Raw genomic sequence first — 21,170 nt, 5'->3', positions numbered from 1 at the left:
TATGCTTGATTTCTATGTACAGTTAGTTGGATAGATAACATTTGTACTTAATGTATATTTAGTATCTATAATGCTGTTAATGTAAAAAACTTACCCAAGGCTGTTCTATTTCTTCCATGTGAGAAACAAGCTGAAATAAGATAAGACTTTGAAAACGTCAAAAGATACAGTAAAATTATTTGAAGACTGAACTCCAAATAAATCATAGTTATGAATGAGATAATATCTATATTTTTTACACTTACAAATTAAATCTGTAATAAAGCCCCAAAACATTCCTTTAGCTACTCAGTCCTCTTATACTTCAGCATTGTTGAAAATGTTTCACATTTTTATTTAAATATTAACTTGGTATTATGGGACTTGTACGTAGTAATAATATTCACATGAAAAAGATCAAGTCTCGAAGTGATATTGTGATGGAAAAAGTAACAGATATGCATATCCAACAAGGTCTGAAGAATAGAAATCTCAGAGAATTCAGAAAACAAGCAGCTCATCAGATGGAACAACTAGAGAGTGATTGCGCTAATGTTGTCTTCTTAAACATGATGAAGAAGACAGTAGATCATGTTTTCAGAGAAGGTTGATTGATTGATTTAGTGTTTTATGGCACAAAGCAGCTGGGCTCTCTGCGCCAAACGTCCGGTTAAAAGGTAAAAATAAAGGAAATGAAGGTAAAACAAAACATCATTGAAAAACAGAAAAAGTATAAAACCAATGTTGACACCTAGTCTACAATGTTAAGAGAGAAAGCAGAGTAAAAGAAGTTGTAAAGTACTTGCTCTAGCAAAATGGTAATGATCATAACCCGCCAGGAAGACTAACAGGTAAGTTCAAGAACCACTGTCAGTCACCTAAAGTTGGCCTTTCCATTCCTGGTTCTGGGTTATGTGTCATAGCAGCCATTATCAAAATGTAAAATAATAGAAGTTTTAAAAGACACATAGCAAAATCGTAATAATGAGTAGCCAAATGTCTAGTAAAAAGGTAAAAGTCAAGTAAATGAAGGTAAAAAAAAAAGCAATTAAAACAGAAAATGGCGTAAAACCAATGTTGACATCCACTCTACAAAGTTGTAAAGGACTTCCTGTAGCAGAATGGTAATGATCATAACCCGCCAGGAAGACTAACAGGTAAGTATCAGAACCACCGTCAGTCACCTGAAGTTGGTCTTTCCAAACGCAAACTAACGTGGCAGGGGTTTAGTTTAGAGAGAGAAAAATCGTAAGAATTCTCTCTCCAACTGGGGTGTTCAGGAACGTTGTGGTTCCTCTTGTCCCCTTTCGTGAAAGGTCATTAGGTTTAGTTTTATTTATTTATTTCTTAAATAATTTTTGACTCTTTTTTTTGGGTGAAGGAGGTCACTCTTAATGTTATCCCAGACCGAAGCAAAGGCAGCACCGGAGAGAACGGCCAGGTCCCGTCCTGAAAGGCAGAAGTCAAAGTAAATATGAACATGAACTCAAACGGCCCGAATCAGGGTCTGGCAATAAAGTTGCCTGGGCTGGGATCTAAAAATCCAATGCCTAAGTTTTTGCTTTGCTAAGTTTTGGTCCTTCCAGTCCTGGTTCCAGGTTATGTTAAATGACATGCAGCAAAAGTGTAATAACAACTACAAAGTTGTAAAGGACTAGCAGAATGGTAATGATCATAACCCACCAGGAAGACTAAGAGGTAAGTATAAGAATCACCGTCAGTCACCTGAAGTTGGTCTTTTCAGTCCTGGTTCTGGGTTATGTATCATTATGGCCAGTACTAAAAGGTAAAGTAGTAAAAGTGTTAAATGACATGCAGCAAAAGTGCAATAAAAACTTGCCAGGACGACTAACGAGTAGTTCAAATGGATAGTTCAAACAGCAGCGTTAGTCACCTGAAGTTGGCCTTTCCAGTCCTGGTGTCGAGTTATTTAATGTTCTGGCCATTTTCCAATGTCAAATTGAACAAGAAAGAATGAAACTAAAAAAGGAACCACAATTAAAAAGGTGTAATGAATAAATATCCAACACTTAAATGAGATCAAAAAGATTAATGGCCATTAAAAAACTAAAAACTTTATCAAGGTGGACAGTGTCACCATCACCAATAACACTGTCCAATGTTACAGATTGACCTTGGGAAAAAACGTGTTTAAAATATTGCCGTTGTTGAGAATTGTAACGATGGCAAGAAAGTAAAATGTGGCTGATAGTGATTTGAGTGTTACACAAACTACACATTGGTGCATCAGTTTCAGATAAAAGAAAACGATGAGTTAAAAAACTGTGACCAATGAGTAGTCTAGTTAGAACAACTTCCTCCTTCCGAACTTTACGGAAGCTAGATGGCCAAAGCCCAATATAGGGTTTTATTTTTAAAAAGCTTGTTGTCGCGTTGCTCACTCCAAGTTGACTGCCAGCTGGCATGGAGCCGAGCCTTAAATACAAGACCATAGTCCATGTACGGAATAGGCATAGTGGTGACAGTGCCGGAGCAGATAGATTTAGCTGCCGTGTCTGCAAGCTCGTTCCTGCGAATACCAACATGGCCTGGTATCCAGAAAAACTGGATAGAAGTAACAGTTAATGAGAAATGGGCCAGTCAGTTTTGAATATCAGCGAGAACAGGGTGTGAGCCAACATGTAGCAATTCCAGGGCCAGTATAGAACTAAGCGAGTCAGTATAAATAGTGCAGTTGGAGTACTGCTCAGCTGCAATATGATCCAGGGCAAGAGATATGGCATACAGTTCAGCAGTGAACACAGAAGCTGTAGAGGGGATTCTGCGCGCAACTACTGAACCGCAGCAAACCATAGCAGAGCCCACTGAATTACCTGATTTGGAACCATCTGTATAAATGGGAATGGAATGATTGTTTGAAAGATGTTCATTAAATAAAAGACGGTACTTCCAATCTGGAGTATTTTTGAGATGACTGAAAGAAAGGTCACATTTGGGGGCTGTAATAAACCATGGTGAGATGGGCTGACCTGTGGAATCTGCAATGTTATCCAAGGACAGACCCAATTCATCCAATTGCGCCCGGATGCGAAGGCCAAACGGAGCAATGGCAGATCGTCTGTTCTGAAAAAGTACAGCCCACTGAGGAAGGAAAACACATCCTCAGGTGGGATGCTTTGTTAAGGAACGAAGTTTCGAAGAATATTGTAAAGATAGTTGCAAACGGCGAAGGTTCATGAGATTCAACGTATAAGCTTTGAACTGGAGAGGTACGGAAAGCCCCAGTGCAGAGTTGAAGTCCTTGGTGATGAATGGGGTCCAGCATCTTTAAGGCCGAGGGGCTGGCAGAGCCATAGACCATTGATCCACAGTCGAGTTTTGATCGAATAAGAGCAGGATATACCTTTAACATTGAACATTGATCTGCTCCCCAACTGGTAGAAGAGAGGACACAGAGGATGTTCAGTGCTCTTGTGCATTTGACCCGAAGCTGCTTTAAGTGTGGAATAAAGGTCAGCTTACAGTCAAAGATAAGCCCCAAGACCTTGGTCTCAGGGACCATTGGCAGAGACACTTCACCGATATGAAATTCAGGATCAGGGTGAATACCTCATTGGCGGCAAAAGTTGGCATGCATACGGTTTTAGAGAGAGAAATTAAAGCCGTTCACCATAGTCCACTTCAGTACACGATTGAGGGCAGTTTGTAGTTGCCACTCAATATGTCTCATGTTTGACGACTGACATGAGATGTGAAAGTCATCGACATACAGCCCATTCGCAATAGTAAGAGGGAGTTGTTCAGTGATGACATTTATCTTTATAATGAAAAGTGTGACACTCAAAACACAGCCCTGAGGGACCCCAAGTTCCTGCAGAAAAGAACGGGAAAGTGCCGAACCCATACAAACTTGAAATCTCCTGTCCATTAAAATTTTTTAATAAACATGGGTAAATGGCCACGTAACCCATATATATGGAGGTCTCGCAAAATGCCACACCTCCATGTTGTGTCATAAGCCTTCTCAATGTCAAAGAATATTGATACAAGATGTTGTCGTTTGTGAAAGGCTTCTCTGATTTATGTTTCAAGACGAATTAGGTAATCCGTGGTGGAATGCTGTTGTCGGAACCCACACTGGGTGGGCGAGAGGAGGTTGTTTGATTCGAGGAACCAAACAAGACAAGCATTAACCATCCTTTCTAAGGTCTTACAAACACAGCTTGTGAAAGCAATTGGACGGTGGTTTGAAGGAATCTTGGGATCTTTCCCTGGTTTAGAGAAAGGTAAAATAATAGCCTGGTGCCAGGCATCAGGAAAAACATTCTCCTGCCACAACTGGTTAAAGATAATCAGAAGGATATCAAGAGAAGCAGGAGATAGATGGTGCAGCATGTCATAATGAACATCATCAGGTCCAACAGATGTACTGGCAGATCGATGAAGGGCCATTTTCAGTTCCACCAGTGTAAAGGGACAATTATAGTCAAAGAAACAGTCAGTTCGAAAGGAAAGAGGTGAAGACTCTGCCCGAGTCTTGATGGCCAAGAAAGTGGAGGAACAAGCAGAAGTGCTGGATACCTGGCAAAAGCTTTCACCTAGAGTATCAGCAATGCTCTGGACATCAGCCACCTCCTGACCATCAGAGAGTAAGATCGAGATGGGGACAGAATTGTAGTGCCCACTAACCTTTCAAATCCTGTCCCATATGATCTTGGAACTGGTAGAAGAAGATATGCTAGTTGTGAACTTAATCCAAGATTCCTTCTGTCTTTGACGTCTTACCCACCTAGCATGTGCACAGGCCCGTTGGAAAGCAACACGGTTTGAAAGTGTGGGATATCTACGAAAAGTATCCCAGGCCCGTGTTTGAGCCTTACGTGCTAAGTGCTAAGTCTCTCTCAAAAGGATAGGAAAATGATCACTGCCTTGTGGATTACTGTCAACCCTCCATGAAAAATGGGATAATAATAGAGGGGAGCAAACCGAGAAATCGACAGCAGTAAAGGACTGTCGAGGTGCATGAAAGTAAGTGGAAGAACCAGTATTGAAAAGAGAAAGGTTGTGATCAGAGAGCATACACTCTACAAAGCGACCCTTCCCATCAATAACAGCACTTCCCCAGAGGGGATGATGTCCATTAAAGTCCCCCAGGATTAGAAAGGGAGACAGCAACTGTTCAACGAGAGCATCAAGGTCTGATTGATCATATGTCTCTCCAGGGGACAGGTAGAGAAATCAAACAGTGATAATGTGACCCAAGGAAACACGGATGGCTATGGGCTCCAAAGGTGTGTTGAATGACAAAGACAGGGTGGGCACATGCTGATCAACCAATAGTGCCACCCCTCTATGTACTCGTCCATCACACAGCCTGTCATTTCTGTTCAGAGAAAACTGCCGAATGGTGACTGTATCAGCAGGTTTGAGAAATGTTTCTTGTAAGGAAAAACAAACAGGATGGTAGGAAGCAATCAGTGTTTTGATGTCATCCAGATTAGAATGTAAATTTCGACAGTTCCATTGTATCAAAGTGGCTATTTTTAATGACAGGTAGGTGAAGTGGCTGGAGAATCCTTCTGTTTATGACCACGTCTTTTTTCCTTACTGTCCTTAGTCGGAGGAGGTCTATCAACCTCCATGGATCCTGCCCTGGGTCGAGTGGGCAGGTCTTTGTCATTGGAAGGGGATTCCAGTGACTGAGGACGTGAATAAATGATTGTTTTGCTTCTTGGGGTGGGAGAAAAAAATGGATCAGAAGAAATGCCTGTATTTGAAACTGAAGGATGTGGATCTTGAGGTTTGTTGGAACGTATGGGAGGAACAGAGATGGGTGTGAAAGTCGATTCATCAACCTTTTTAACCATGGAGGTCAAAAGGCTTTTCATTTGTTTTGAAAACGATTCTCTTGGAGGCACAGAGATCTGTCTGCACTCCCACTGTAGTTGTGGAATGAAGTGCAGCAGCATATGTCCGAGATGGAGTGGTGGGCAGCAATTTCCGAGCCTCAGGATAACTAATGTTATGTATCTTTTTCAAACGCTGCACCTCTTTTTCCTCCAACCATTTTGGGCAAGAACGAAAGTAGGAGGGATGAGAACCATTGCAGTTGACGCAATGTGGGTCCATGTCACATCCATAGGCATCGTGATCCTTGCCCCCACAACGAGCACATGTCAGGGAATCACGACAGGATGTCTTTGAGTGGCCGAATCTCTGATATTGGAAACATCGGAGAGGGTTTGGAATGTATGGACGTACCCTACAAATGAGATAACCTGCCTTGATGGTGGCAGGTGCATGTGATGAAGTAAATGTCAAAACGAGGATATTTGTTGACAGTGTAACTCCATTTTTTGCAAGTGGAGATGCGCCTCACTGCAAAAACTCCTTGAGTGGAGAGACCAGCGAGAATATCTGACTCGGGGACGTTCTTCAAATCCCTCTCAACAATAACTCCTTGTGATGAATTTAAAGTAGCATGAGGTGTAACCTCAATAAGTATATCTCCAATTGCCTTTTAATTCAAGAGGATTTGATTGCGTTGGGATGTGGATGTTTCAACCAATATGTCTCCAGATTGAAGCTTCTTCACTGACTTTGGAGAGCCAGCAAGTCCCTCTTGTCCCTTCTGAATAAAAAAGGGGGACAATTGCCCTAAAGGTTTTTCCGAAAAAGAATGTAATATAAGCAAATGAGGTACGTGCGTTACAGATGTTGAAGATTGCTGTTCAGAGTCTTCAAGACGTGGTCGCTTACCCATTGACTGTTTTTTCACTATTTTATTTAAATTTTTTGAAGGAGGATCCACAGGAAAAAAGAAAAATTTCGGTACCCACTGACCCCACCCACCATGGAGCCCTACAAGGGGATGCACTACAAAGTCATGCAAGGACAATGCAGCAACGCCAGGGTTTCGTGAGTACTATATCCAAACACCAGCATCAGGCACAATGTCCACAACACCTGTTGAGAACTTCCAACACTGGTACTTGGTTGACTCTAGCCCAAGTGGACCAGCCGATTGACCCAAGGGGGGCCACCCAAAGGCCGCCCGTCTACAGGAAAAGGTACACTACGAGGCCAAAGTGGCGTGTTAGGGTTGAACTCCTCAACAACCAGGATCCTCTCCTCCCCTTCACGGGTCGCCACGCACGGCAAACACGTGGGTGGATGTTTAGATCCCAGAGAAGGTAACCAGACAGAACAGAACCTTCCCTGGGAGGTCCCCTCACCACGTACAGAAATCCACACCGAGGGGTGTGCAGTTGGGAAAAACCTTTACTGTTAAATTATATATAGACTTCAAAAATGTTTCTAACAGTTCCATACAAACTAAACTCTTTGTAAGATAGTACACAACAATGGCATACCATATTTAAGATGTAGATCTGATGTAGGTGAATGGTTACAGAGTGCAACTGAGATTATGAAACAAAAATTTGGTTCTTAAACCACCACCTTCTCTTTAGTATAGACTGAAATATAAGAGTCACATAGCATAAAATAAATGCATAGAAATTACATTCACAATTAAACTACAGAGTGTAACACAGAAGAACAGATTCTGAAGTAGAATTATCACTAATAATAATAAACAAACAGAATATGAAAATCATGCAAGTGCAGACTGGATCAAGGAGTTTAATCTATTAAGTGGAAATACAGTAAGAACTCAAAGAATTATGTTACTTAGAGTTATTTTTGTGAAGAAGTCAAGATATCTGGGAAAAATTTAGTTGTTAGAAAGCTGATAACAGTATGGAAGTGCAAATATTTAAGTTTAAAGATGAAAATCAGTTAGTACTCTCTTCTACATGGTACAGGATCATGGCTGAAAATGGTGTCAAATTAAAAACTAGAAGCTACTCAGCAAAGATACTGAAAATATCTTTAACATCTCACTATGAGACAAAGTTACATAAATATATAGAAGGAAAAGTTGGAAAAATTATAATTGAAAAGTAACCTCTGTACATGAAAAATTATGAGTAGTAAAGGAAGCTTGTACATAAATAAAAGCTTAGTTTACTTATCATAAATGGAACACACACAAATTTCTGGGAACACCCATGAATCAGTCAACAAACCAGATGTCAACTGAGAGCAAAGATGACACCTGTACACATATAAGCTGCCCCACTACTATAAAAGGTAGGAAGTGCAAAACAAACTACATTATACAGATGAGACTTTAAAACCAGAGGTTACTATGTATCTCCAATATTTAAGAATCAGATTATTTAGCTTGAGATAGAATTTGGAGGGTGATTATCCAACCTTACTCAAAAACAAAAAAACTTGCAACTCAGTTTTTAAAAAAAATATACACACTGCAATGAAGTGTTTACCAAGTTTTGAATATGAACCAGTCATACAGCCTTTTCTGTGACATTCAAGACCAAAAAACTTTCCATGCCAACCATCTCACTCTTCTTGGCAATAAAGCCTACTTGCCAGTACAGTTTCATTAACTGGAAATCAACCATTGGAAATAAAAATGTGTGCAGAATTACATAAATTTGGGCTTTCTTTACAGTATTTTGATGTATGGGATATTCAAATACTCTAAAAATCTTATCAGTGATGTTTCATTACATTACAAATATTACATCATTTTTAATGAAAAAATTGAATGAAAATACCTAAGCACAAAAGTAACTCAATATTTGGCAATTTAAACTGTAAAGCAGAACCTATACACTGAATTTGAATGAGGCACACAAATGGACTAAAAGATGATTCCAAAACAACTGGCTAAGATGAAAAGTGCAATTCCATGTGCTGCTCTTTATTCCACAATAAACATGTAAAGTATTAGTTGTTTTTCAACTGTAAACTGATAATTAACAAACACAAATTCCTGTTACAACAATAGCCCCTTTTTACATTTAAAATTAAGAAAAAGCTGTAAAAAAAATTATATGTTTTGATCAAAACGTGTGCAACAGTTTCAGATACATGTATGCACTATCAGACAAAAAATTTGAATACGGTAATAAATGTGCTATAAATTTCAGAAGTTTTTGTGAAATCAAAAGAAGTGACAACCGCTGATGTTTTAAAAGCAAGTTACTTCTAAAACACTAATTAGTTCAGACAAAATTCTTGATGAGAAACCAACTTGATATAAAAATGTATCTCAGAACAGTTGGTATGGGTATTAACACTTTTATTGATAAGGAAAGAACATTTCAACCTTCCTAGGTTATATTAAGGTTAAGAAAGAAAGAGTTTGCAAGTGTGTGTTATTTTAGCAAAGCCACATCGGGCTACCTGCTAGAATTTGCAAGTGACTATTACTGGTCACATTTCAGGGACAAAGGTATAAACAGATACGGGATTGTAGGGGGCGTTGCAGTTGGACATTAGGTTATTAATTAGTATAGGTATAAAGATGTTTCTTTATATTAGTTTAATTTTGTTTTTAGTTGTTGTATAACTAGGGCTTCTTTGATTTTGAGTTTGTTTATATTTGTTTCCATACTTAGTATCTGAATTATAGTTATACTGTATTTATTTGATTTGCAGTGTTCAAAAACATGTGAAGATGTTTTTTTTGTGTTCTTTGAATCTAGTTTCCATTTTTCTGCCTGTTTCTCCAATATAAAAGGTGTGGCAATTGTTGCATTGTATTTGATAAATTATGTTGGTGTTGTGTTTTGTTATAAGCTTTTTCCAAATATTGGTAATTTTTTCACTGATCTCAAGAACATATGGTATGCAGCAGTACAAAGTTTTGTAGTTCCTTGTATCTTGGGATTTATTATTGGTTTAGGTGTACATATAATTTTTTCCACAGTTTTTTGAGGAAATTTGTTGATGTTTATGAAGTGTTTTATTTTGTTGATTTCATCGTTAATTTTATCGGGTGAGCATAGTTTTGTGGCTGTGTTTGATTTCTTAATATGTTGAGTTTTGTTTCATGTGTAGAGTACCAGGAAATGTGTAATTCAGTATGGGTGGTGTTTTTTGTAGATTTCTGTTTTGAATTCTAGTGATCTTGAGGTTAAGAAATGGTATTTGCTTAGTTTTTTCCTGTTCACAGGTGAACTTAATGTTGCAGTGTACTGAGTTAACATTATTGAAAAAACAAAGCGTGTGTTCTGTAGATGTGAATCCTGCAACTGTATCATCAACATACCTGTACCAGTATAGTAGGGGGTGTAAGTGATCATTTCAGATGTTTCTGTTTTTATAATTTGATTCAAAGCCAAAATAGACTTACCTTTTTCATATCTGAAATAGTTAATGGTGTTCCAATCATGACTGATTTTCTACAAGCTCGTGAAGCAAACATCTGACGTACCCTCGAGGGACGACACAAAACTCCCTGAAACATAGCTTGAATTTACTGAAATGGTGATAACTTTAACATTCTAAAACTGAATTTAATAAATTTCCAAATTATGATAATATACCAAGCAGATGTTAAGGCTTAGTTAGATAATTACAAATGTATATCTGATAAAGCCATTGCAGAAACTTCACACCTTTCTGCTAGAATGGGAAAAGACAGATGAACACTGACTCTTTAGCTAGTTCCAAGTTCTCCATTTTAGCAATACTGTTCAATGATACTGGGAAACTCATAAGCTGTGAAACACAAAATAATAGCAGTTAGGTGCTCAAATAAGGCTACAACTCTACTTTAGCTGTTATTTGTAAAAATCATAGAGTAACAAGTTAAATGCAGCAGTAATTTTTTCTTAGATTATTCCTACATACTAAGAAGTACCATACTTAATGATACCTAACAGAAATCATTGTATTATATGATGTTATATTTGAATACAGTTTCTCTCAAGATTAAAAAAGTCACACAATGAAAGAAACATAATTTAACATTAGATACACTTAAAATATATTTGAATATTCAACACATAAAATGTTAAGACCTGCAGAAACATCAGCTAACAGTTTGTAGTTATTACAATACCTGTATGGTTTACATTTTACTAAAATATACTAACAATTTACAACAACAGTATACTTGAATAAATCCTTATACAAGTTATACTAACATTGAAGTGACCATTAAATAAATAGAAACAATGTATATTTATCTATATACAGGGCAAAGCAAAAGTTACTTTACCGTTGATATTAAAAAAAATACCATGCAGACAACTGAAACCAAACTATTATTTGTTTCAGAGTAAACAGGTATTAATTAAAAAGCTGTATGATTGCTTCTGCCCCAACATGTGTATAAATCAGTTATCTGTATGGTTTTCTTAGCATTATAAGTTGTTGTAAGGAACTGGCTTAATCCACTTCATTGAAATTTGGTAAAAGAACTCAGCTGGACCACCTAATAATAAAATGTCTATAAATAAGCAATGAGACGAACAACTCACACTTGGCAGCAATTTCAATTTTCATTATGTGAAGCCAACACCAACTGCAAATGATATTAATCTTTCAACTAATCACATTTATTTAAAAATAATGACAATAATCTTTAATAAGAACAATTACACTGCAGTTAAAATTTATACAATCCTGATTATGTAAGTACTGAAATGCTTTTGCAAATTCAAACAGCTGAAAGAAGCACCAAAATCAAGTTTCAATATCAATTTAAAGAAAAAGGTCAACTTACAGGGCTATCACTGAGCATGAAGAGCAACTCATCGATATCTGTAATAAGAAATAAGGTCTATATTATTCTACTCTGTCATTATCATATAAAAATATTAAACCTAATCCAGATGTCTGCTAACATTTAAATTTTATTTTCATACTGACAACTAAATAATCAGTTTTTGTAATCCTAAAAATTAATACAACTTAAGAATAATAAAGGCCAAAGAGATGTAATAAATACAAGAAATTATGGATTAACATTCTCATTTTCTCACTGTTAGGTATTCTTTATACCAACGATACAGTATAAAAAAAGAGAAAATACATTAAAATAGAAAGCATCACACAAAGTAACTACTTTAAAAAACTACAATAAACTTTTCTTTTCTGCTTAGGTTAGGTTATAAATATTAAGTAGTCTAACCCCAAGACACAAGTCAAATGAGTATTTTAAAATATTTATCCATAAAAATCTGAAAAAATATTATTATATGTACATTATAAAACTGCAAAAATGTAAAGATAAATTTAACTGATCAAACCACAAGTATCTGGTATTTTCTAAATATTAACTAAAAGAAGAGTATGCATAATACATGAAATATTTAATTATAAGGACATTTTGATTAAACATATTTTACAAAATGATGCATAAACCTATTTTGAATTAAAATAAACTGGCATCATATAGATATATAGACTTGAAATGATGCACTTTGTGATCATGTTTTATCTACAATAACGTAAGCACTTATCACTGTCAGTGTGTGTGGAGAGAGAGAGAGAGAGATGCATATATAGCTTGCTTACCAGATTTCCCAAAAGTCCAGTTTCGACTGACAGGAACAGAAATAAGTTTAACTCTTTGCCCCACAGCAGCACTGTCTTTGATGTAAAATTCAAAACCATTTTTATGAAAGATTTCAACACTCTCCAAAAGTGTAGCTTCACTAGAGGCTGTCAGTTCAAGTGTTTGAGGGCTAAAGAAAGTGAAGGCAGTTAACTTTTGAATAAAATTCAGTAATATTTATACTCATCAATAAACAGGACTTTTAAAAAAGTAAGAGCATTGACTAAAATCTTTCTTATAGTACACCTTCATTCATATATGATATTGCTTTATCATATAGCAACAGTATTGCCAAAACCATAAAAATTGAATGAACACCAGGAAAAAACAGATAACTGTAAACAATGAAATATCCAAACATTTAATCATCATTATTTCTTTATAATGGCTTGAAATCATTTCTGAAAAGGTGTTTTGTATTCATAATAAGGAATAATACTAATGTGTTTAAATTTATTATGACAAACATTCAGAAGTCTTAATAAAAGACACTTTCAGTTCCTCCACATTTTGCAATTATCTAAAATTAGTTGTAACTAAAAAAACAAAATACAGTGGTACTTCGGTTCTCGAACTTAATCCATTCCAAAAGGCTGTTCAAAAACCGAATCAATTTTTCCCATAAGAAACACTGTAAATTAAATTAATCCGTTACAGACCTCCAAAAATAATGCATTATGAAGCCTTTTAAGTAAAAATATTCCTTATTTATACTTGTATAATAATACTGACAGGCAAAGTCAACCACAAAAACTATAAACACAATAAAAAAACTGTAAATGAAAATTTAACTGCACTTTGCCTGTGCTGAGGAGAGTTGATGGTATATGTGAAAGGTGGTGAGGAACGTAGAGAGTAGGAGGGTTATTATTGTTTGGAAGGGGAGTCACCTTCCATAAAAACGTCAGGTAACTCTCCTTCTGGAGTTCTTTCTCTTTTCTGTCTCTTTGCACCTCTACAACCTGCTTGAGACTCACTGGACCTATTTCTCACTAAAATCTTGTCTAATGAGGTTTGTTTCTGCCTGCATTTTAAAATGTTTCTGAAGTAAGACATGGCATTGTCATTGAAAAGGTTTATGCTGCAATTTGCTACAGCTTTGTCAGGGTGAAATTTTCACACAAAACTTTGTAACTCTTCCCATTTTCCACACATTTCCTTGATTAGTGAACTAGGAACATCCTCCCTTCCCTCCTCCTCATCTGAAGACACTTCCTCAGTTGCCTTCTGTTGCTGCTCTTTCTGAAGGTCTTGGAGTTTTTCCGTGATGAGCTCAGTGTTGTGGTCTTCCACCAACTCCTCCACATCATCACCACTCACATTCAAGTCCATACACTTGCCTAGTGAGACAATATCCTTGACAACAGTCTCAGCTTCAAAGCCTTCAAAGTCTCTATCTGCTACTGAGTCTGGCCACAATTTCTTCCAGGCTGAGTTCATGATCCTCAAAGGCACTTCCCTCCAGGCTTTGTTTATGATCCTCAAGCAATGGAGGATATTAAAGTGATTCTTCCAGAACTCTCTGAGGGTTAACACTGTGTCCGAGGTCACTTCAAAACACCTTTGAAACAGTGCTTTGGTGTAGAGTTTCTTAAAGTTCGATATGACCTGCTGGTCCATGGGCTGAATGAGTGGAGTCGTGTTAGGGGGCAAGAGCTTCACCATAATAAAACTGTACTCCTCCACCAACCCATCCTCCAAGACTGGTGGGTGATCAGATGTATTATCTATCACAAGAAGGGCCTTGAGTGGCAACTGTTTTTCCGTGAGGGAATTCTTTACATTTGGGGCAAACACTTCATGGACTCACTCCATAAAAAAACTGCCTGGTTACGCATGCTTTACTATTAGCCCTCCGCAAGACATTTAGTTTACTTTTCAGGACATTATTTTTCTTAAAAACCCTCAGGTTCTCAGAATGGTACACAAGCAAAGGCTTAAGTTTTAAGTCCCCACTTGCATTACTACATAACAATAGAGTTAGCCTGTCCTTCATTGGCTTGTGTCCTTGCAGTGACTTCTTTTCCTTGGTGAAGTAGGTCCTCTTTGGCATTTTCTTCCAAAAGAGGCCTGTCTCATCACAGTTGAACACTTGTTGGGGAATAAAACCCTCAGCTTCTACATAGTCCTTAAATTCCCGAACAAATTTATCAGCAGCGTTTTTGTTAGAACTGGCACCCTCCTCATGTCTCACCACACTATGCATGCCACTTCTCTTCCTAAATTTTTTCGAACCACCCCTACTAGCCTTAAAGGCATCACTTGTATCAGCACTCATTCCAAGGGTGTTTTTCAGGAGGTCAGCATGCAACTGCTTTACTTTCTCACAAATGGTCTCAGAAATGCTATCACCTGCTAACTGTGTTTCGTTTACCCAAATTAACAACAGTTTTCCTACCTCTTCCATTGTTTGTGATCTTTGTTTCGTAAGCACTGTCACTCCTTTTGCAACATCAGCTCCTTTGATGACCTCTTTATTTCTCAGAATGGTGCAAACTGTAGACTTCGCCATACCAAACTGTGTAGCAAAATCAGACATGCTATGATATCTTTTTTCACCTCTACTGTGGCTCTAACAACTTAACTTTTTGGTTTGCTGCTTTCATTATCCTACTTTGACCCCATGGTGGCTTATTTAATCAGAATATTTAGAAAAACAACAACAAAAAAAAAACAAGAACGTTCACAGCAGATTTTAGCGGGGGTGTGGACTGAGCGACAGGTGCAAGTAAAATGTTTTGGGCAAGCTTGGCGTGAGCCGAAAATGGTCGAAGGGTCGTTTGGGTCATCAATCGGGTTATTTCGGGGGATCGGGAACCGAGTTTATGTTTGACAACCGAGTCATTTTTTTCTCAAACAATATGTTCGAAAACTGAATTGTTCGAGAACCGAGGTACCACTATATATATAAGATATTGTATGCTTTAAATCACAAAGTTACAATATTTTGTTAGTGAAACTGTTTTAAGAGTAACCAAACTATAAACATATAAACAGTGAGGTTCTTAATTTCTATACATACTAGACATAGTAAAACGAATAATGAAATTGAACGAGTTTTACTTACTGAAGCAATTTTTGAGTTTCTAAAATAGTTTTTTTCTGCAACATTTCAAAGTTATATTTTTCATCTGAAGCATGTTGGTCGATGATGAAAAGATCTGCTCCAAGTTTGGCAATAATAAATCCCAGGTTAAACTAGAATAAGTTACATTATCAAACATTTCAATATATAAATTAATTCTGAAAGTCAAATTTGAATGTTAAACCACAAGTACCTTTTAACTACTTTACTATTCTGTGTGCATAATCTGCTACCCAAACAATAATTTAAAAACAACCATCTACATGTGTGTCTAAATTCCATGAATGTATCCATACTAACTCAGAGGGAAACTCAATATTCCTACTGGTTAATTATACACTGATACTTTTAAGTTTATATGAGTGCAAACATGGACAATGTTTAATGTGTATTGTTCTATATTAGTGCAAAACTATGAAGTTTATAACATTAATTTTACAGTTATATCAGTGACATAAACAAACATGCAAGGAAAAGTATTAAGATAATCCTTTACCATGCAGGAGTTATAAATAGCAGAACAACCTTTTACACTGAAATATAAATTCCAACAGATGCCCAAAAAGTTACAATTGGGCCGAAAGTTTTAATGCTCTTCATACATGATGCAAGAATTTACCCCAAAAATAATTTATATCGATAAATTTTAATAGTCGTTCCTACAACTATGTTCATTTTAAATTCCCTAAAACTAATGTGCTGCATGAAGAAAAGAATAAGTACAGGTTTCAAATTATATACAAATGCAATTTAGACATATATACACAAGGAATGTACAAAAAAGTACATTACGATAGTTGTTTTCACAATTCTTGATACTATAACTTTAAGGATTCATTATTTTATAACTAGTGTATTTTTTCAGCCATTTCAACACAGGTGCTTGAAAATTTACAATTGAGCCTAAAGTTTACATATATTTTGTATGTGAAAAATACGTTTATCCACTATGGATATAAAATATTACATCATTTCTGTTATTGGTAGTATTTCTTAACACTTTAGAGGAGAGTAAAAAGAACTGATACTGTTATGGAGGTAAGAGCAAGCTAAGACTATTAGAATTTTAAAAATTCACTATGACATTGCTTTATGAAGAATTAGATCAAGAAAAAATCTCAATATTTTAGTCAAAGATGTCAATTATCTAGAAGTCAAGGCATTTATACAAAATGTGTTGTGTACAGAAATATCTTATTAATAGTCATTTTATGTTTTTACACTTGTTTATTTTAAATCTAAATAGAACAAATCCATATTTTGCTTGGCACATTTATTTTTAATTCACGTCCAATTGCATAATACAACAACATTATTTATAGGATTTATCTCCTTAAAACATACCTTTCTTAAGAATTTGACACAGGGATTAAATCCCTTTTATATCCATTTATAATTTTTTTTTGCTATACAATGTTTCAGTACTTAAATATTTTTAGTACATACATCATACATGAAGCACAAGTTTATTTTTTTTGCTTGCAAGCTTATTACTTAAAATTTTTCCTTCATAATTTCATAAAAAAACACCCATTTCTTTTTTTTCTAATACTTCACTTATTTAACAACAAAAAATATATCTAGAGTAATATTAAATATAATTATATATAGTATGCAAAACATGATAGCCATACAAAATATCATTTTGGTAAGTTTCATCATTACAAATAATGGATTCAACAGTTTGTGTGTGTGTGTGTATGTACTTACATATATGTTCATACATTTTATTTTTGCATAAATTTGGAAATTAAATACAGTAAAACATCATACTGAAACATTATTCTGAGCAGATAACCTTCAAGTAGCTTTGCATGAAATTCAACAAAGAAACATCTGATTCAAAAAAAAGCAAGAAGTTAAACAACATACCTGACCTAAAATTTCCATTTGGCTGAACATGTCTTTCCTTTAAAGAAAAAGTGATATATGTGAAGCAATACAACTTTTAAGCAACTAATATGAAATATTAAACACAGAAATTTTAATATAATTGCATTTCACATTCACAAAAATGCATAAATTCTATAAAACAAAAACACTATATTCCTACGTCACAAAATGAACCTTTTTTTTTTAAATACAGTGAGTTGAAAAAGAAAATCATATTGATGATGACATAAGAAGGAAAAATGTTTTAATATGTATCAGGCTGTTACACATGAAATGCCCAATTTTTAAAAGGAAATGTGTTTACAAGTACATCTTTTTGTTTAATTTATTTAACCAAAACATGCTCCTTTAGACTCAATACATTTCTGTCAATGAGTAGTAAGTTTTATAAACATCATCTTTAAAGAGTTGGATGTCCTTTAATGCAATAAAGTCTTCAAAGGCACTTTCAACTGACCTTTGGTTTGCAAACGGTCTTTCCTTTAAAAAATGTTCAATGTTTAAAAAGTGATAATCTGTTGGGGAAAGATGTGGTGAATATGGTGGATGAGGTAAAGCTTCATAGTGAAGTTCATTTAGTTTTTGGACAATTGCATGCCATACATGAAGTCAAGCATTTTCACAAAGCAGTACGGGTCCACTGTGAGTGGTTATTGCTGGATGTTTCCGTGACAACTTTTTATGCATAATTTTAAGTTAATAAAAATATTTCTCTGCTGTGATTGTTTCTGCTGATTCTGAGAATAAATACTGAATAACACCTCTTGATAACCACTAAACACTGACCATAAGCTTTTACAGGTTAAAAACCAATTTTGGATATGTTTCGGTGCTTACTCTTTCTGGAGCCATTATCTGTATCATTGTAAATTGTTGTAAAGAATTCATTTTTCATCAGAGATGATGATTCTATGAAGAAACAGGTTGATTTTGTTGGGAGTAAGGAATGAATTTCAACTTCTCTTGTTTCATTGTACCCATGGGGTACCCATTTATTGAACTTTTCACCTGATCAATTGCTTCAAGATATCAGGAGGTTGTTGAATAATGAACATTAAGTTTGTTAACAGGTTCTATCATACTTTGGTAAGTATTTGATTCAACTAAAGCCTTCAATTCTTCCTCATTAATGCCTGTCTGAAGGCAGTCCCAAGACCTGTTTTCAAGGCTTGTGTCAACAGAGTGAAATCTCCTAAACCAATGCTCTGTTGTGCACTCATTAGCTGTACCATCACCAAATGCATGACTGATATCATGAGCTACTCTTGCAGTATTGTGACCAAGCTTGAACTGGTACAAGAAAATTACATAAATATAAATTTTATCCATGGTGACAAAAATCAATATAAATATGTAAATGAACCTGACAACATACAATGTTCTGATAAATTTACCACAATGCTTCTCTCTCAATCACTACAAATCAAGTTTCATATTTGCACACAAAAATCTGACATTTCATATGCAACAGCCTGATATATGTTAAATAATTTCATTGTAAAATACATAAACATATTTCAGTTTACCAAATAACCAAATAATAACTCTCCCACAATGCTCACCCAAGCTTAAAATTGCTTTCAGATTAAATTATAAACAGGCTTTACTTCCCACACCCTTGGCTTGTAAACATATTTCATCCTTTACACTATCAACCTGAACACAAGATGTCTTAAGCATACTTTACCTTAATACACTCTTAACCTGATCATATCATGTTACAAACATGCTTTACCTTGCACAGCCTTGTTCTGATCACACCAAGTTATAAACATTCTTTTACCTTCACTTTCTTAGCCTGTAAGTATATATCTATCTACTAGTGTACAATAATAGGTTATACTTTCTCAATGAGGAATTAAAATAATTTTCCTTTTTGTAATTATGTGTTAAAGATCTCAACAGTAGTGACATAATATTATGTAACTGCATGGTGTACCAGATAATAACACTGATAAAGTCAGACTATGTATCAAGAAAGCACAAGTGTTAACATATACATGCAATTCAAATTCTCAGTTTATTTTTAAATACATGTTCAAATATACATAATATTTGAAGTTCCTCTACAACAGATTTATAAATAAATCCTTAAAAAATGTCTTTAAATCACAGAAACATACTTAACTCTGTGTATGGGCTAGGTCATGAAACTACACATAACTGAACTTTTAATGTAGTAAGTTTCTCCACATAACTTGCCAAGCTTTAAGTAAATGTCACAGTTCTTTACACAGAAAGAGAGATCTTGTAATTATGTATTTTTACTAATGATTTATGTATGAATTTATGAAGGCAGTATCAAACACAGACTAGGCTGAGTGAAATGTGATTTTTTTATATTAAGATTAAAATTCCTTTTACATTTTACAACTTTCAAATTTTATTTGCATAAGCTCATCTGCTATTTTCTCTATCCTAACACTGTATATAGGCTCAGTCCATTGACAGACCTTGTAACTGCCATAAAAAAAAATGAAATAAATGTAAGTTACCTTTTGTTTCTTTCTAGAATAACTGCATATGTTTAAGACAATTACATACTAATGATTCTTACCGCCATAGCTAATAAAAATAAAATATTTTGGTATTTAGATTTATTGGTTTACTATCAATTAGAGTAATGTCAAAGTGAATTATCACAGCAAAGAAACTTTGTGTAAACATAGTGTCAAACTACCAGCAAGTTTTGTCAAATTACACAATGGTGTGCTCGTAAGACATTTGTGCTACCAAGTTTGTTTTTATTTCATTTTTCTTATATAAATTAAGCTTCTAATGTTCACATTTTAGTCAATTTTGTAGTAACAAATAGAAATTATACCATTCTGAAAGAAATTTACCACTTGTGAGGATTTTGTACCTTTTTTGTTCTCAAAATCTTGATGGAAGATAACCTTTTTTTTGTTGTTGTTGTTGGGGCACTGTTACAACTTTACTTATTTTTTTATTTATTTCAAATCAGCAATTTACAATACTAAATATCAACACACAGCAAAAACAATACTGTAAGACTACTACAATCTGACTGGATCTTAAGCTAAGTTAGATGAGCATTAAAATAATTTCTTTATCTACTTGAGGGAATAAGGGTGATAAGCAAACTATGAAATTAATGTAGAATTACCCAAAATTAATCACAATATGAGTTAATTTCATAGGAAAAACAATAAATTAAAACCTTTCCATTATATTACTTGTAAATAATTCAACAGCAATTGTATCAAGCATATGCTTGGAGGGGCATGCAAGATTCAGCTTATGGCACATAACTCAGTAAAGCAACAATAGATTTATAAATTATCATTTTAACTCAGGCATATTTTAAAGAAATGCTAAGATTTACAACTGAGAGCAGAGAAATTTTTTGTGATACATAAAAGTGGATATTAAGGATTTATTTAAAAATTTATTTTCAAAATTAAGAAACTAAAACTTACACGGTTTATCAAAATCTGAATTATTAATTACATTTTGATGCTACATTTATTGGCATATATTGATAGTAAAGTAGTTTAATGAACTTTTGTAAAAAAAGGAGCACTGTGAGTATTTTAACATTTTTCCCACAAAATAAATGTATAAGTACAAAAATGGTAGTTTTCTAACTGACATTTCTATGATAGACCAAATATTTACATAGTTTTACAATACCTTAAAGAAATGTTTATTGGTCTTAATGAATTTGAAAAGATTATTCTGAATTGCTCAGAATGGAACACTTGAATTGGAAAACAAAACTGCTTGAAAATTATTATCATCAATTATAAAATTTTCCACAATACAACTACAGCTCATATCAACTGCCTCTAT

At 34.9% G+C, this 21,170-nt stretch overlaps 1 protein-coding gene across 2 annotated transcripts in view; it reads right to left on the bottom strand.

The window, feature by feature from the left end:
• The window catches only part of Pms2 (mismatch repair endonuclease PMS2), an 82,663-nt gene that overhangs the window by 865 nt on the left and 60,628 nt on the right, over positions 1-21,170 (bottom strand). For both annotated transcript variants that reach the window (XM_076449486.1, XM_076449487.1), the window contains 6 exons: positions 17,337-17,373; positions 15,447-15,577; positions 12,340-12,509; positions 11,546-11,583; positions 10,169-10,273; positions 95-130 (listed from right to left, as the gene is read on the bottom strand). In XM_076449486.1, coding sequence (XP_076305601.1) covers positions 95-130; positions 10,169-10,273; positions 11,546-11,583; positions 12,340-12,509; positions 15,447-15,577; positions 17,337-17,373 — 517 coding nt within the window. The remainder of the gene's footprint in view (positions 1-94; positions 131-10,168; positions 10,274-11,545; positions 11,584-12,339; positions 12,510-15,446; positions 15,578-17,336; positions 17,374-21,170) is intronic.

Source organism: Tachypleus tridentatus, chromosome 8, assembly GCF_004210375.1.
Source record: "Tachypleus tridentatus isolate NWPU-2018 chromosome 8, ASM421037v1, whole genome shotgun sequence".
In the NCBI taxonomy this organism is placed as follows: Eukaryota; Metazoa; Arthropoda; class Merostomata; order Xiphosura; family Limulidae; genus Tachypleus; species Tachypleus tridentatus.
The sequence above is the reverse complement of the archived record's forward strand: the minus strand, read 5'-3'. Positions and strand labels throughout refer to the sequence as shown.